At 37.4% G+C, this 16,222-nt stretch overlaps 2 protein-coding genes across 2 annotated transcripts; both read right to left on the reverse strand.

Moving 5' to 3' along the window:
- Positions 1–7,119: 7,119 nt before the first annotated feature.
- On the reverse strand, positions 7,120–7,866 carry LOC111369000 (putative calcium-transporting ATPase 13, plasma membrane-type). Its single transcript, XM_022990491.1, has one exon. The coding sequence runs from the start codon at positions 7,864–7,866 to the stop codon at positions 7,120–7,122; it is 747 nt and encodes a 248-aa protein (XP_022846259.1).
- Positions 7,867–14,400: 6,534 nt separating this feature from the next.
- LOC111369001 (calcium-transporting ATPase 12, plasma membrane-type-like) lies at positions 14,401–15,379 on the reverse strand. Its single transcript, XM_022990492.1, has 3 exons — positions 14,707–15,379; positions 14,510–14,652; positions 14,401–14,427 (listed from the first exon to the last, which is right to left on the reverse strand). Exons 1-3 carry the CDS (start codon positions 15,377–15,379, stop codon positions 14,401–14,403), a joined length of 843 nt encoding a protein of 280 aa, XP_022846260.1.
- Between the last annotated feature and the right edge of the window lie 843 nt (positions 15,380–16,222).

Raw genomic sequence — 16,222 nt, forward strand, 5'->3', positions numbered from 1 at the left:
ATTGACTTTGATTTTGACCAATTGAATTTTGGACTTTGACTATGAATGAATAGGTTATAACAATATCTACTACACTATATAAGATAGATTCTCTATATCAATGATTCCTTAAACAAGTCTAGAAAATTGGGTTCACGAAGGAAGAAGTGTATCTTTATAAGATATTCAGACCAATCCAAAGGGTATGTGTTCATAGTTGAAAATTAGGTTGAGACTGTAATTGAGGTAAAGTTACGTAATTTGACATTTCTTGAGAATGACTTTCCTAGCAAGGGAGAAATAAAAAAGAGAACATTTTATAAATTTGATGATAGAGTTGTATATGATGAATAAACTGGGGTGCAAAAGAAAAAGCTTCCATCTGTTAATCCAATTGGAAGCAATTTATCTCTAAGTGACAGGGTCATATAGGAGTTTTAAATTTGTAAGAGTACTAGAAAAAATATGCTTTAATGTCATTTCGAGATTGAAGGGCAAGTTTTTCTAGTATCTCCAAAAGATGATGAAGAATCAAAATTAGTACAAGAAGCTATATAATGGTCTGCAAAGGAAAAGTAGAAGAATGCAATGGAAGAAGAGATAAGTCTATGAAATCAAATCAAGTCTGGGACTTGGTCGATATTTCGACTGGTAGGAGAGCTATAGGGAACAAATGGGTTTCCAAGATAAAACAAAGAGTTGATGGGACTATAGACATGTATAAGGTTCTCTTGGTAACAAAGACTTATACATTTAGATTTAGAGTTGCATCAACTCGGCATGAAGACTGCTTTTCTCAATGGAGAATTATATGAAGAAATCTACACACAGCACTAGTAGATTTAATTAAAACAAGTAAAGAGAATAAAGTTTGCAAATTGAAAAGATCAATGTATAGTAATTTTATTTGAAAAGATCATACAATTTTGTCATGATCGTCAAATTTATATGAAAAGGTCCAATAAGAAATTTGTAATTTTATCTCTCTGTGTAGATGATATCTTATTGGCTATGAATGATGAATATATTAAAACTATTAAGAAATAGTTTTTCTCAAATTTTGAAATGAAGGGCATGGGAAAAGAAGATTAAACCTATCTCTATAGTTGCCTTTGTAAATCATGTTATATGTTTGGGATTGCATAGAATCTGAGTTTTTTACTATGTAAACTTTTAATATGTCCATTAATGAACAATGTTTGTGAGTTCACTTATTAAGAGTAACTTTTGTTATAATTATTAGATTACCGTTTAATATGCACACATAAAGTATGTCAACCTGATTTAGTTGATTTACTTACACGAACAATCGCCTCAAATAATTGGAGATGTGCTGAGATGAGATCTAGCAATCATATTGTGTATATGATCCAGTCGCTTTGATGAGCTACCAAGATAAGATTTCAAAAACTAATCAAAATGTATTTTATTATTCATTAAACCTATTTCATAGCTAGATCAAGTTCTCAATTGAGATTTCCTAGATGAATAAATATATGAAGAACTCCTATTTTATCTAACACTCTAGCTTGTATTCATCGACTGGACAATCGTATTAACTATTTCAGTTTTGCAACATAATTGTGAATACAATATTAATGATAAAGTTGATTATGTTCATTGTTTAACTAAGGGGGTCAGAAATAGTTGAATTGGTGTTATGAAATATGTTTGAGGTATAGCGAGAATTGTATTTCTTCTTGTAGAGTTGCTATATATAGGGACACTTGTATAGTATTGTGTACACTTAAATTAAATTGTTGGTCGCACGATTCTTTATTTGTATCAACTTGGGAATGTTAAAATAGATATAATTGATATATTATATTAGATTGAAGTCAAACTTATCATATGCGAGTGGGCGATGTTGTAATAAACGGGTCCTCTATGTGGGTTGACTCGACTTGAATTGAATGGAAATGGGATGGAAGAGTTTGAAATTGAATTTGAAACTCAACCTCCCACAACCCATAACTTCCATATACAACCTCCACTATACCCATATCATATAAAAAATACATATAGAATTCGTGTGTGAAGAAAAGGATGAGAAGCACATAAAGGCTGTGCTTGATTTGGAAGCATAACATCTTAAATTTTGTTTTTGGATTGTAGCTATTAAACTCCTTTCTGTGTGATCGAATTTCTAACCAGAATGTGAGTACAAAGTTGGATAGGAAGGAAGCAAAACAAGGTAAGTTACTTAACCTCGTTTTTGTGATTTCAAGTAAGTTTCACTTGTTGGAATTCGGTTATAAACATGCAAGTACATTTTACATATAAAAATAAGGGGTTTAATGAATTTTCTTAGCAATAATTAAATATAATAATATATAGAATAATGCTTGCACTTGTGGTTTAGTTTGATCGACAACTTGAGCAATTAGATGTAAAAACTGCCATTTTAAATGGTGAGCTTGAAGAATATATATATTTATATATATTTGTGTGAACTTGAAAGTTTTGTGAAGAAAAGTGAATCTGATTCTATTTGTCTTCTAAAGAAAACAATATGGTTTTAAAAAATCTACAGAAAAATGGTATAAAAGGTTTATTAGCTCATTTGTTCAATTAATTGGCTTCAAAAGAAGTAATTATGGTGTTGTTTATATTTCAAAACAAGTAGAAAAAACATGTTTTTTGTATTTATTTTTTTAATACTTGTTACTATATGATGACGATACATTATTTATGAGTCGTAATATGCATGAAATAAATGAAATTAAGAATAATTCAAAAAATGAAATTGAGAAAAAAGGACATAGTTAATGCTAAAAAAATACTTGGTATTGATATAATGAGGAATGGAATATACCATTTTTGTATTGAAACCATGTTCTTATAACAAAAGTGTGTTAACAAACTATTAGATGACTGAAACTAAAGTGACTTCAATACCTTTAGCAGGTCATTTCACCTTAGTAAATAAGTCCTTCAACTTGAGAAGAAATAGCCACTTGAAAAGGGTCTCATACTCTAATGATGTAGGTACAGTGCTATACACTATGATATGTACAAGGGCTTTAAGGAAACCAATATACATAGTATTTATATGAAAACCCCTGGGACTTTTAACATTCGGCAGTTATGTGGTTCCTAAGATATCTTAAAGGAACTTCAACTTCGGGCTAATCTTTAAACAAAGTAATGAGTGGATAAAGTTAGAAGGGTACGTAAATTGTAATAGTGCAGGTGATACGATAAAAGAAAATCTACTTTGTCCTATGTGTTTACGTTGTGTGGTACTTGTATTTTTTATGGTTCAGTATGGTAAATCTCAGTTCACCGAAAGTTTTCTCAAGTGGTGTGATCAAGAGGGTTGAGGAGGAATGACTGTAGCATAGTACATCATTCGATATGGAAGAGATATGGAAGAAACTCTATATGGAGACCTCAAAAACTTCAAAGTCAAGATGGGGATTGTTAAGGGTTTTGACTTGATACTGTTTAACTAGAGTGTGATTGTATTTGTGTATTAGAATATATATGATATAAATTTTCCAGTTGTAAAGGGATTGTTTAGAATCCCAAATTGGCTAAGAAACTAAAAGCCCCTCCTTTTGCTGACCTATACAAAGGACTTGATAAGTGCATTTTGTGCACTTATTTAGACTGCATTACTAAGTTTTTTATTTCATGAAAGTGTTGATTGTTAATTAACTTGGGTAATTTTTCATTTAATTCAGTGATAGACTGGTTCCTAAGCAATTGGAAAATAAAAAAAAGGGAAAAATCCATAGTATGAGGACTAAATTGCAACATTTGAATAGTTGATTCGAATAAAATGAAATTAAAGATATTGCCGGTTCAATTGGATGCAATTAAAAGTCAGATGGTTGAAAACGCAAGAGAAAGGACTTAAAAGAATCAAGAATCGATTTCAAGGGCTAAAATGTAACATATGGAAGAAATTATAACTGGATGATTGCCCAATTATAAATACCGGGCGATCGCCTACATTGAAAATTCAACTACCGAGGCAAAATTCCATGCCTAGGCGACAGCCCAGGTCAATTGCGGCGAGAAAAATCTAGTTTACTTTTCTGATTGAAATTCTTATGGAAACAAATCTTGGGAAGTCTTTTAGAGTCCTAGAGAAGTCCAAAAACAAGACACATGCATTATACATTATTTTGGAAGGATTTGAGGAGGAAAAGAAAAGGCATGAACGAGAGGATTCATTCCAAGATTCAAGATTTCAAATCAAAGGGCGATCTGGTGATGTTTTTTCCTTATTTTTTTTGTTGTTTTTCTTTTCCTATCATGTTTAGCTAGATTTTCATGTACTAGGAAATCGATGTACAATGTGATGTGATTTTTAAATTTCTAGTTTGCAATTTGACATTAAATACGTATTTGAATGTTTGAATGATTTATATACATTAATCTTCTTCCATAATTAAGTGCAAAAATTATGTGATGTTTGGTGGTTTATTTCATTTGTTTGAGAGAAGAGAAATAAATTTGATAAGGTATAAATTATCGTAGGGTCCGATAAAGAATAGAGATATACTCCTATACTTTGCGTGGATCGTTACATATTCATAAAATCACATGCATTCTTATATATGCATTTGTCATAGAGATACAGCTAGTAGTCTAGAAGAATAGGTTCAATATATCTCAAGAGAGAGTGTTGGATAGATTTAGGAGCATTGATTCGTCAACAGTTCAATCCCGTTGTCATTTTATGAAATTAGGGTTCAGGGTGATCATTGCATGGGATTTATGATCCTAGTACGTTTAATTTTAATTGAATACAACCAATTTGCATTTTGAACAATTGATTTGCATTTTAATTCGTTAAAACATTGTTTTGCATATTGAGTTCATTCAAATCATCAATTTTACATATTTAGGATTTTCTTTCCAAATTAGGGTTTCATTTAGGTAAAAATTTCACTTTGGGTAATTTAGTTTTAGTTAAAGCTACGATAGATAAGATTAAACTAATCAATCTCCATGGGACGATATTCGAATTTAATTGATCTCACTTTATTACTTGTTAACGAACCGTACACTTTTGGTAATATTCGAACTCAATTTAAATCAAAAGAAAATATTTCGTGAACAATACTCTCTTTAATGCTTTATTTATTACAATTTGGAGTCAGTCATGGGTTATATAGTGCATCGGAGTCATGCACTCTGAGTGGACCCAGGCCCGGTTCTGGGGCGAGGCCAGTGAGGCCCGCGCCTCAGGCCCAAGACCATTAAGGGGCCTATTTTTAGCCCAAATTTTTTTAAAATTTTTTTTAATAAACAATATGAGTAGCCCAAAACTAATTATCCACCAACCCACAATTCATTTACCCTAAAATTCCAACCCAACTCATATATCCAAATCCAATATCACAACCCAATCCATTTACCCAAATTCCTAAATTCCCAAAATTTGAAAAATGAATAATACGATTTAGGGGCTAGGGCTGCTGCTGTTCTTCTCGCATCTCGACCGCTCAACGTCGACGAGCTCCGAACCTTTGGTGCTACTCAGCTACTACAGCACTGCCTTTAGTTAACTAATGCGGCCCATGCGGGTATGGTCTCTACTTAAATCAAACAATACCCTTCTCGAAAATCTTACATGAATTGATTATTGAGTGTAACTGTGTAAGAATCTACCGCACTAAGGGTATACTAAAATGGGTATATGTAAGAAGCCCCTTGTGGTTTGCTGGTTTCTAAAGGGTATATTAAAATGAAGAAGTTTTTATCTTGAAAAAAAAGTAAAAATGAAGTGGTGGGGTTTTGCTTCCTTGGGAAAGTGACGTTGAGAGTTTAGGGTCCTCTGATTTTGTTAGCTTCCTATTGTTCTTTTATAATTTGTATGAATATGTTCTATTTACTAGGACCCAACTGTTTATTTAGGTATAAAATGGCGATTATAGGTATATTTTTTCAAATAAATTCCATTTGCCTTGAAATCTCTTTGTTGTTCCATATATATATATATATATTTTATTTTTTATTTTTTTATTTTTTATATCCCAATCAACAAGTGAAAAGATTATTGAACATTTCATTTGTTGAAAGATAATCTAAATAGTAGCTGTGTAATTTTCTTATGCTCTAGCTTGTTGTTAAACACCTTCTGGCATTAATGTATTGGTATACTTCTAACTCACTTAAATAGCACTTATTTTTGTATAATTTTACTCATACTCATCATTAATCACTTCTTTCCATGAGCTGCATCAATATAGATCATTCTCTATTATAAGGTTTTAAGTTCAACTTCGACTAGAAATTTGAAAATCCTTCTGTTAATTTCTAGTTCTTTTACCCTTCCCTCTTCCTCAATTCAAGAACAGCTTTTAAAGATTGATCTGATAGGGGTATGAGTTTGCTAAAAATCTTAGTCTTAGTAGAAATTAAATACAGCTTCAATATAAATAGCATATCTAGATTCAATATAAGAGGTGAAGGCAGCATCCGTTGGGGAAAATATTGCTGCAATATCAAAGTTAAAGTTTGTTGAGTTTAGGCTTAACTGGTCAAAAGTGTCAAAGACTTGATCGATGATAAGTCATGAGAGCAGAAGGTTGGTTACCAGAAACTAGGATAGTTGGTAATGGTTTCTATTGCTGTTCATGACCAATGGTTAGACAGTTGAGCATTGTCATCCACTTGAGACATTGCCTATAGTTGGAAATTTTTGGTTTGATGGTTTATAATATAAATCGTTTCTATGATATATTTCGTTATTGTTTTAATGTTAGTTTTTTAAGTTAGTAATGACTCGCATAATACACCTTTGAATTTTGTCCTTGGGGGGCCTATTTTTCATCATTCGCCCCAGGGCCCATCAAACACAAGACCGGCTCTGAGTGGACCTCCACCGGAAATGTAACCAAGAAATTGTTGAACTCGAGGCACTAGTTAATTGGGGCGAACATATCTTGTTGTTCTTCTCGTTTTTCTATTGATTTCACATTTAACAATTTACGTTTGCACTGGTCGACAAAGCTAAGACTAGAGAATAAAATATAGTGAAATTTAACTACTCGGTATTACACTTCAACATTGACCACATAAAGTTCGATAGAGCAAAATGTGAAAAACCGAAAACAACAAACAGATTTTGACGCAATCTACAGATTCTGTATTCTGACCAGAGAATAATGAAAGAGCATTTGACTAATCGATTTTAGGCTTCAACACTGGCAACTTGAAGTTTTCGAGAGAAGGCATGCACCTGACAAACCAAGTGACCATACAAGGTGCAGCAGAAAAGGCTATACACAAGCCCCACTGGCCAAGTCCTAGCCTGTCTGTCCCTGAAAACCCGTTCAAAAGTTCCACCATTATAAACTGAATGGAAATCATTAGTCCGATGATGCTCAAGAAAAGTTTTTTCTTTTGCATCTCCTCAACAATGTTCTCCGGAAGCCTGTGATTGAACATGTTGAAGGCTTGACAGAGAATGTATGTACTAAGGACCAAAGAATCCTTTTCCTTAGCATTCACATTAAATAATGATTTGCCTTTGAAATGTATAACCAAAAAGATGGCTATCTGATATAAAACTTGAGCCCCAATATTTTTACGCATTTGGGCTGTGATTAGTGGCTCTTTCAAGTTTCTTGGTGGCCTCCTCATAACATCTTGAGACGGCTTCTCTATATTGAGGGCAAGAACTGCTAAAGTACCTGCAATCAGTTTCATCCACAAAAGTTGAAACACCGAAAATGGAATTTTTCCTGTTGAAATAGCTACCTCACTCAAACTAGGGGGTTCGCTCGATGAAACAGCCATCACAAAGTCAATTACCAGAGCAACACAACTTGCAATGAGCAAAAACTGAGTATAAATCTGGACACTGTCGTATATTCCCCTACCCCATGTCAAAATATCAATGATGAAAGGAAAATCTTTGCATGACATGACAGTGGCTGAACATGCTTTGACAATTTCTGCTCCTTGGGTTCCAAAACAAAGTCCTACATTTGCTTCTCTAAGGGCTTGTGCATCTCCAATGCCTCATCCAATGAATGCAACCACATGGCCTTTCTGCTTCAAAGATTGGACCATAAGTAACTTGTCATCAGGAGTGGCTCTTGCCAGCACGCAGATATTTTCAATTTTTGCCATTCGCTCTTCTGAGCTAAACTTCCGGAATTCCTCACCATCTATCACTTCACCAGGCTGGTAATCAGGCTCAATTATTCCACACTTAGTGGCCATGATTGTGGCAGTTACTTTGTTATCTCCGGTGATCAATTTGACGTTGATTCCAGCTCTACGGCAATCTTCCACTGTTTCCCTTGTTCCACTTCGACACGAATGTGTCAATCCGACAAGGCCTAATAGAATCAGCTGCTCTTGAAAGATGGTGAAATCTCTTATTAACATATTCCTGTGTGCGAAAGCTATACATCTGAGGCCATTTTCTGCCATGCCTGAAAGAATTTGCTCAAATAAAGCTTTGGAATCTTCGTTCATCAGTTTTACATTTCCAGTACTCTCATAATAATGAGAACACATTGGAATTATCACTTCTGGAGCTCCCTTTGTGTTGGGAAAACACCTCCCAAAGATAGCCCAAAAGATCAAACAAGTTGACAAAGTGAAAATTTCCAAAACACTTGAAGAACAAGAAAATGAGGAAGAAATGATTTCAATGGAATAAATGAAGATCAATGTGTTTGGATTACTTGAACAAGCCTCAAGTTAATCCCCAAGAAAGAAAATAACTTTGAATTTATACCCAAGATGAACAACCTTCAACTTGTAAAATTCTCACCAAGTTTTCTCTCTTCTTTCTCTCTAATTTTCGAGCCTAGGTCTTGTATTATGTTGAAAGGGTAAAAAATCAGATATATGTAGTGTACCGGGGCGCCTAGTTCACTTTCTCCCCTTCTCTTCCCTTTCTTCCCAGCTTCTCTTCTTGCTTCTCTTCTTCTCACAATTCTCCACCTCGTACATCATTTGATAGACCTCAAATTTTGGACGAACACAAGAAGAAGTAGCAAGTACCAACTCGGCTGCATCATTCAAACCATGATTGCCTACATACCCATAACTCAGGATCAAGCCTCCGTAGTTTACCTCCACCTTCATATACTCTCCACCTCATTTCAACCTCGCCCCGAAGGGCCATGCCCTCTCGGGCATATCAACACGGACTAATGTGAAGCAAGTCCAAGCAATGTTGAAACTTGCTACCTGTCACCACTTTGGTTAACATGTTAGCTGGGTTCTCATTTGTGTGTACCTTCGAGAGTGAAATATCACCTTCCTCTATAACATCACGCACAAAATGATACCCGACGTCAATATGCTTGGTTCGAGCATGATGAACCTGATTCTTAGCTAAGTGAATCGCACTCTGGCTATCACACCACAAATCCACACAATCCTGCTCAATCCCCAAATCATCTAGAAGACCCCATAACCACAATGCTTCCTTCACTCCCTCTGCCATGGCCATATACTCGGCCTCTATGGTAGAAAGAGCAACTGTAGCCTGTAACATCGATCGCCAACTAACTGGGGCACCATGTATGCAAAACACATATCCAGTAGTAGATCATCGTCTATCTAGATCACCTGCATAATCCGAGTCCACAAACCCACTTATATGACATGCATCTCCACCAAAACATAAACCCCTATCCGCGGTACCTTTTAAGTACCTCAGGATCCATTTCACAGCTTTCCAATGTGCCTTTCCCGGATTCGCCATGAATCTACTGACCACACTAACCGCCTGTGAAATATCTGGGCGTGTACACACCATGGCATACATCAAACTGCCAACTGCACTAGCATAAGGCACACGATCCATGCGTACCTTTTCTTCTGCTGCAGTAGGAGACTGTTTACCAGAGAGCCTAAAATGTGGAGCCAATGGAGTCACCACCGACTTTGCACCTTGCAACCCGAACCTAGCAATAACCCGCTCAATGTAGCCTTTCTGACTCAAGAACATTCACCGGTTCGTCCTCTCTCTTCTGATCTCCAAACCTAGTATTTTCCTAGCAACCTCCATATCCTTCATCTCAAACTCTTTACCAAGTTGAGTTTTCAACTTATCTATCTCCACCTTGCTTTTCGAAGCGATAAGCATGTCATCCACATATAGAAGAAGATAGATATAGTTACCTCCCCGAAGTTTTCGAATATAAACACAGCAGTCATACTCACTTCTGGAGAAACCATGCTTTAGCATGAAGGAGTCAAATCGCTTGTACCACTGCCGAGGAGATTGCTTCAATCCATATAGTGATTTTCTCAAGCGACATACCTGACGTTCCTTATCCTCAACCTTGTAGCCATCAGGTTGATGCATATAGATCTCCTCATCCAAGTCCCCATGCAAGAAGGCGGTTTTGACATCGAGTTGTTCCAGCTCAAGGTCATGATGAGCAACAATACTCAATAGCACCCGAATGGAAGTGTGCTTGACCACAGGAGAAAAGATCTCATTGTAGTCAATTCCCTCTCTTTGTGCAAACCCCTTAGCCACTAACCTCGCTTTGAATCTTGTACCACCGAGCTTGGTAGGATCCTCCTTCTTTTTATACAACCACTTGCAACCAATAACTTTCTTACCTATGGGCAATGAGACAACCTCCCATGTTTGGTTCTTGTGAAGTGATTCCATCTCTTCTTCCATTGCCGCCAACCAACTCTCACTATTGTTGTTTAAAATAACTTCCTTGAAAGTGGTAGGCTCATCATCCTCCACCGAGAGTGCATACTCAACCAAATTTGTCTGCCCATAGTGCCTCAAAGGCTCATCTGACCCCAACTTTAGAACTTGCTTGTAAGTACGGCGTGGCCTAGAGGAAGCCAAGTTATCTGCAAGCTGCTGTTGTTGCTGTGCTTGTACATTCTCTTGCTGAACCGCCTCTTGTTCAAGTGCATCATCACTCTCATCTTGAGTGTCTGTATGATGCTCCTCTTGAACATGCCTAAAATCAGGTTGATCTCTAGGTTCTATGTCAACAACCTGAGACATTGTAGTCTCAACATCATCACCACCGGGCACTGTAGCTTTCAACGAAGCTACCATGGAGTTCTCATCAAAAGTAACATCTCTGCTGATTATGAACTTAGAATCCTCTAAACACCAAAGGCGATAGCCTTTAACACCTGCCGCATACCCCAAGAATATAGCCTTCTTGGCCCTCGCATCAAGCTTTCCCTCGTTGACATGATAGTAGGCTGTGCATCCGAATGTTCTGAGTTTCTCATAATCTGCATGTTCTCCTGTCAATACCCTATAAGGTACATCTCCATCTAACCTTGAATGTGGAGACTGGTTCACAATATAGCAAGCATTTGCAACCGACTCTGCCCAAACCAGCATAGGATCACATACACATCGATTTCTCTCGAAATGTGCGATTCAGTCTTTCCGCGACCCCATTTTGTTGCAGTGTATTTCTTACCGTCCAGTGTCTCACAATGCCTTCCTTACCACAGAACTTCTTGAAAGCACCATCTGTATACTCAGTACCGTTATCAGATCTCAGTGTCTTCAATTTCTTTCCTGTTCTGTTTTCAACCATTACTTTCCACTTCTTGAAGGTGTCGAATACCTCATTCTTTTGCTTCAAAAAATAAATCCAAGCATATCTAGAATAATCATCAACAAATGTAACAAAATACCTGGAACCGCCTTTGGAAGTGACAGAAGCCGGGCCCCATACATCTGTGTGCACATAGTCAAGAATGCCTCTGCTTCTATGTTTGCTTTGCTGGAACTGAACTCGGTGTGCTTTACCGTACACGCAATGCTCGCAAAAGCCCATGCAAGGCTTCTTCAAGTTCTTTAGCAAGCCTTTCTTGACTAGCAAATCTAATCCCTTTTCAGACATATGCCCAAGTCTCCTATGCTATAGCCGAGTGCACTCACATGGGTCTCCACCACTTCCACTTATTCCAACTACTACATCTTCAGTAACTGTAGTACCCTGAAGTGCATAGAGATTGCCTTCACGAATACCCTTCATCACAATCAAGGAACCACGAACAACGTTCTTTACTCCATTCCATGTTACAATCTTGCAACCATCGGAGTCTAAGGCACCAACAGAGATAAGGTTCTTTCGCAAATCAGGAACATGTCTAACATCCATCAATGTTCTAACCACTCCATCATGCATTTTGATTCTAATTGAACCAAGCCCCACCGTTTTACATGAATGGTTATTACCCATCAACACGGTTCCACCCTCAGTGCTTCTATAGCTAGTAAACCACTTCCTATTTGGACACATATGGTAAGAGTATCCGGAGTCAAGAATCCACTTACCGGAGGTCTCTTTATCACAAGAGATGGTGTAGCACTCATCGCTTTCCCCTCCTTCCGAGGCATAGCTTACCTCTTGCTTGACTTGCACCTTCCCACTGTTGTTGTTCTTATTGTTCTTCTTCCAACCTTTTTTGTTTGGACAATTTGCCTTTAAATGCCCAAGCTCGCCACATTTGAAACAAGACCTTTCCGCAAGAGGTCTAGAACTCGATCTAGATTTTTCTCCCTTGCCCTTTGGTCGCACATTGCTTCTACCCCTTACAAACAATCCTTGAGCTTGCTCCTTGTTACCACTGGTAGACATGCCACTAGTTGCAATCTTTCGAAGATCATCCGCTAGAAGTGACGTTCTAGTGTCCTCCATCACAAGTTTATCACCCACAAGCATCAATGTTTGTACTAGGTTCTCGTAAGACTTTGGCAATGAAAGAAGTAGTAGAAGTGCTTGATCCTCATCATCTACATCCACATCAATGTCCTTCAAGTCCGATATGATCCTATCAAACTTGTTGACGTACTCCCGGATTGGTGTACCTTCATCCATCTTGCAAGTATACAATTTGGACTTCAAGTAGATCCGATTTGTTAGAGTCTTCGTCATGAAGTTCGTCTCTAACTTTGTCCACACCTCCGCCGCCGTTACCTCACTATCAACCAAGAAAGCAACATCTCTTTCAAGGCAAAGAATGAGAGACGCTCGTGCCTCAAGATCTAGCTCTTCCCAATCCTCGTCTGACATATCAACGTGTTTCTTCTCCTTTCCCGCCAATGCCTTGTGCAACTTTTGAGAAATCAACAAATTTTTCATTTGCATTCTCCAATATGAAAAATCATTCTTCCCATTGAATTTTTCTATCTCATACTTCCCAATCTTCACCATTCCTCTAGTAGACATGATTTACTCACTTGTTTACCGAAAATAAACCACAAAAGTTCACTTGGGAATTTTCACAAACACCTTGTGCACAACAAAGTTCAAGCAACTCACCACAAAATCGAAGCTTAACCACCTTGATTTAGGATGTAGCTCTGATACCAAATTGTTGGGAAAACACCTCCCAAAGATAGCCCAAAAGATCAAACAAGTTGACAAAGTGAAAATTTCCAAAACACTTGAAGAACAAGAAAATGAGGAAGAAATGATTTCAATGGAATATATGAAGATCAATGTGTTTGGATTACTTGAACAAGCCTCAAGTTAATCCCCAAGAAAGAAAATAACTTTGAATTTATACCCAAGATGAACAACCTTCAACTTGTAAAATTCTCACCAAGTTTTCTCTCTTCTTTCTCTCTAATTTTCGAGCCTAGGTCTTGTATTATGTTGAAAGGGTGAAAAATCGGATATATGTAGTGTACCGGGGCGCCTAGGCGCCCAAGAGTGGCGCCTAGGTGCCATGTTTCTGTTTGGAAACATCCTTCGGGGCGCCTAGGCGCCTATAGATGGCACCTAGGTGCCCATTCACTTTCTCCCCTTCTCTTCCCTTTCTTCCCAGCTTCTCTTCTTGCTTCTCTTCTTCTCACACTTTGTATGTACATGAGTCGTATTGTCGCCATTTTTACTGATGAAAACCCCGCTTTGCCTATTCTCCGAATTGAATGGTTTGGTTTCAAGAATAGTGCAGCTTTTCTTCAGACTTTCCACATCCATCCCTAACTGCTTAACAGCCCACTCAAAAATTGTCTTCTCAGTTGAATTTATAGGAGATGATGATGAAGACCTTGAAGGGGGTTGAATAGTGTTTAAACCAATTCCTTGGTGCAGTAATTCAAGCACACTTGGAGCAATCAAATTATGCTGAACTTCAATGGAGTTTAGACCTTGCCAGAACTGGGTCACCTATAGACAAGACAAATGAATCTTTTATTGCCATTGACATCAATCACATAAGGAGCCTGTTGAACGTATGTACTACTGAAACTTTGACTTTGAAATCTGTATACTGAACCTGCCATTAACACTTTCCCTGTAGTATTTACATTTTACCTAATCTTCTTTAGTAATTTTCATTTCTCCTGTTATGCCTATAGGACGGTACTATCTATTCACAAACAACTTTGCAGAAGTTGTTAATTGACCATGAAAAACAGATAAGTGCACTGGGAGAGGAAAAGTAGTACCTTCATGGAATCCATAGTTAAGGTTCCAGTTTTATTCATGCAGATAGTGGAGACAGAAGCAACTGTATGGCAGATTAAAGGTTCTCTCACAAGAATTTGAATCTTCATCAGTCTCTTCATTGAATAAGCAAGACACGTTCTGACAGCCGAAACCAAGTCTTCTGGAGTAGATGTAAAAGCAATCATTGTTGGAGTAGCCAGAATCCCCACAATGACAGCAAGAACATCGCCAATTGTTGTTTCTCCACCGAAAGACACTCTTTTTCCATTATCATCATGTAGTTTGCCTGTCAAGAAACGTACCAAAAATACCATAAATATCAGCAGAGCAACTGTCTTACCAGATTTGCCTACTATAGAGGTGATTCTTTTGAGATCGTCAATTGAAGACCCCCTCAAAGAAATTCCATGGTGCTTTATGTTCTTGCCAACTGTTGTCACTAGCATTCTGGCATAACCACCCACAACTGTACTGCCAAAGAACAAGAATGGATTCTCGTGTGCGTCCACTTCGATTCGATCAATTTGCCCATCTGTCCTCATCATCTCTGTATTTAGTGAACAGCCATCTATGAACAATCCATCGGCAGGAACTTGATCACCAGGCTTTAGAAAAACTACGTCTCCGACAAGAACACGACATATTGGAATTCGCTGCCATTTACTGCTTCTCACAACCTCAGTTTCAGGAATATAGCTGCTGATAACTGAAAATTCAAGGCATTGAATGATTGGCCAGAATTTTCCACTGGAGGAAACAATTACCACTACAAGAATAGCAAGTATTTTTGTCAACCCTTCTTGCCATCCTTGTCGTAGGCCATGTTTTTGAATGCCAAGACATAGAGAAAGCACAGCACAGATAAACAAAACAGCAATCATGGGATCTTTAATTGCTTCCAACACGAAATGGCGAAATGTTTTTCGCAGATTATACTGTGGAAAAAGATTAGAGCCGAAGGCTTTTCTTCTGCTGTCAATGTCAGTTCGATCACCTCTGACGCCATTCTCCATATCTGTTTCCAGGGCTAACAGCACACCTTCTATACCTCCACACTCTCAAAGCCATTTTTTATCTTTTGTTCTTACAAGCTTAGTGATGTATGCAGGATCAAACGAGGAGAAACGTGATGACTCAATGTCGACCATTGTAGATGAATCTACTGTCTCACCGGAGTCTCTGTCGGATGCCTGAAAGCTACTACTGCTTGGCATGGTTGTCAGTATGTTCATGATGATTCAAGTAGACGACCTAAATCAAAAAGTGGAATAAGATAGAATATCAGAAATATAGGCAGCCGGGTGGTTTAAGGGTGATTATATAAAAAAGAGTCCAACGACAATACTGTAAGAAAAAATTTCTATGGATAATCTGTCTATTTTATACAAGGAGATTACTTGTCACGAATCATTTAATATCAGGCCTACCAGGAATCTTACTCGCATACAAAGCTACATTTAAGTAAATAAATGCGACCTTTTAACAAGTTAAACTTTGTAGAGAAGATGAAACAACAAATACAAGGAACCTTCTTCTTCCACTTTCTTTTTGCTCGTTGTCTGGAAATTATGAGAAGTTGGTAGTAAAATGATACATTTATAATTGATTTTAGGTCTTGGTCTATGTATTATTAAAATTTAACGACATTTCAAGGCATATTGTCCAAACAAAAAGGGTTGGAAGAAGAACAACAAGAACAACAACAGTGGGAAGGTGCAAGTCAAGCAAGAGGTAAGTTATGCCTCGGAAGGAGGGGAAAGCGATGAGTGCTACACCATCTCTTGTGATGAAGAGACCTCCGGTAAGTGGATTCTTGACTCTGGATACTCTTACCATATGTGTCCAAATAGGAAGTG

Source organism: Olea europaea, chromosome 20 (genome assembly GCF_002742605.1).
Source record: "Olea europaea var. sylvestris chromosome 20, O_europaea_v1, whole genome shotgun sequence".
Taxonomy (NCBI): Eukaryota; Viridiplantae; Streptophyta; class Magnoliopsida; order Lamiales; family Oleaceae; genus Olea; species Olea europaea.

Coding starts and splice junctions, on each gene's coding strand:
- LOC111369000 (XM_022990491.1), bottom strand. CDS start 7,866: ATGTCATGCAAAGATTTTCCTTTCATCATTGATATTTTGACATGGGGT.
- LOC111369001 (XM_022990492.1), bottom strand. CDS start 15,379: ATGGAGAATGGCGTCAGAGGTGATCGAACTGACATTGACAGCAGAAGA. Junction 14,653..14,706: donor CTCTATAGTAGGCAAATCTG/GTAAGACAGTTG, acceptor GTTTCTTGACAG/GCAAACTACATGATGATAAT. Junction 14,428..14,509: donor CAGAAGACTTGGTTTCGGCT/GTCAGAACGTGT, acceptor TCTGCCATACAG/TTGCTTCTGTCTCCACTATC.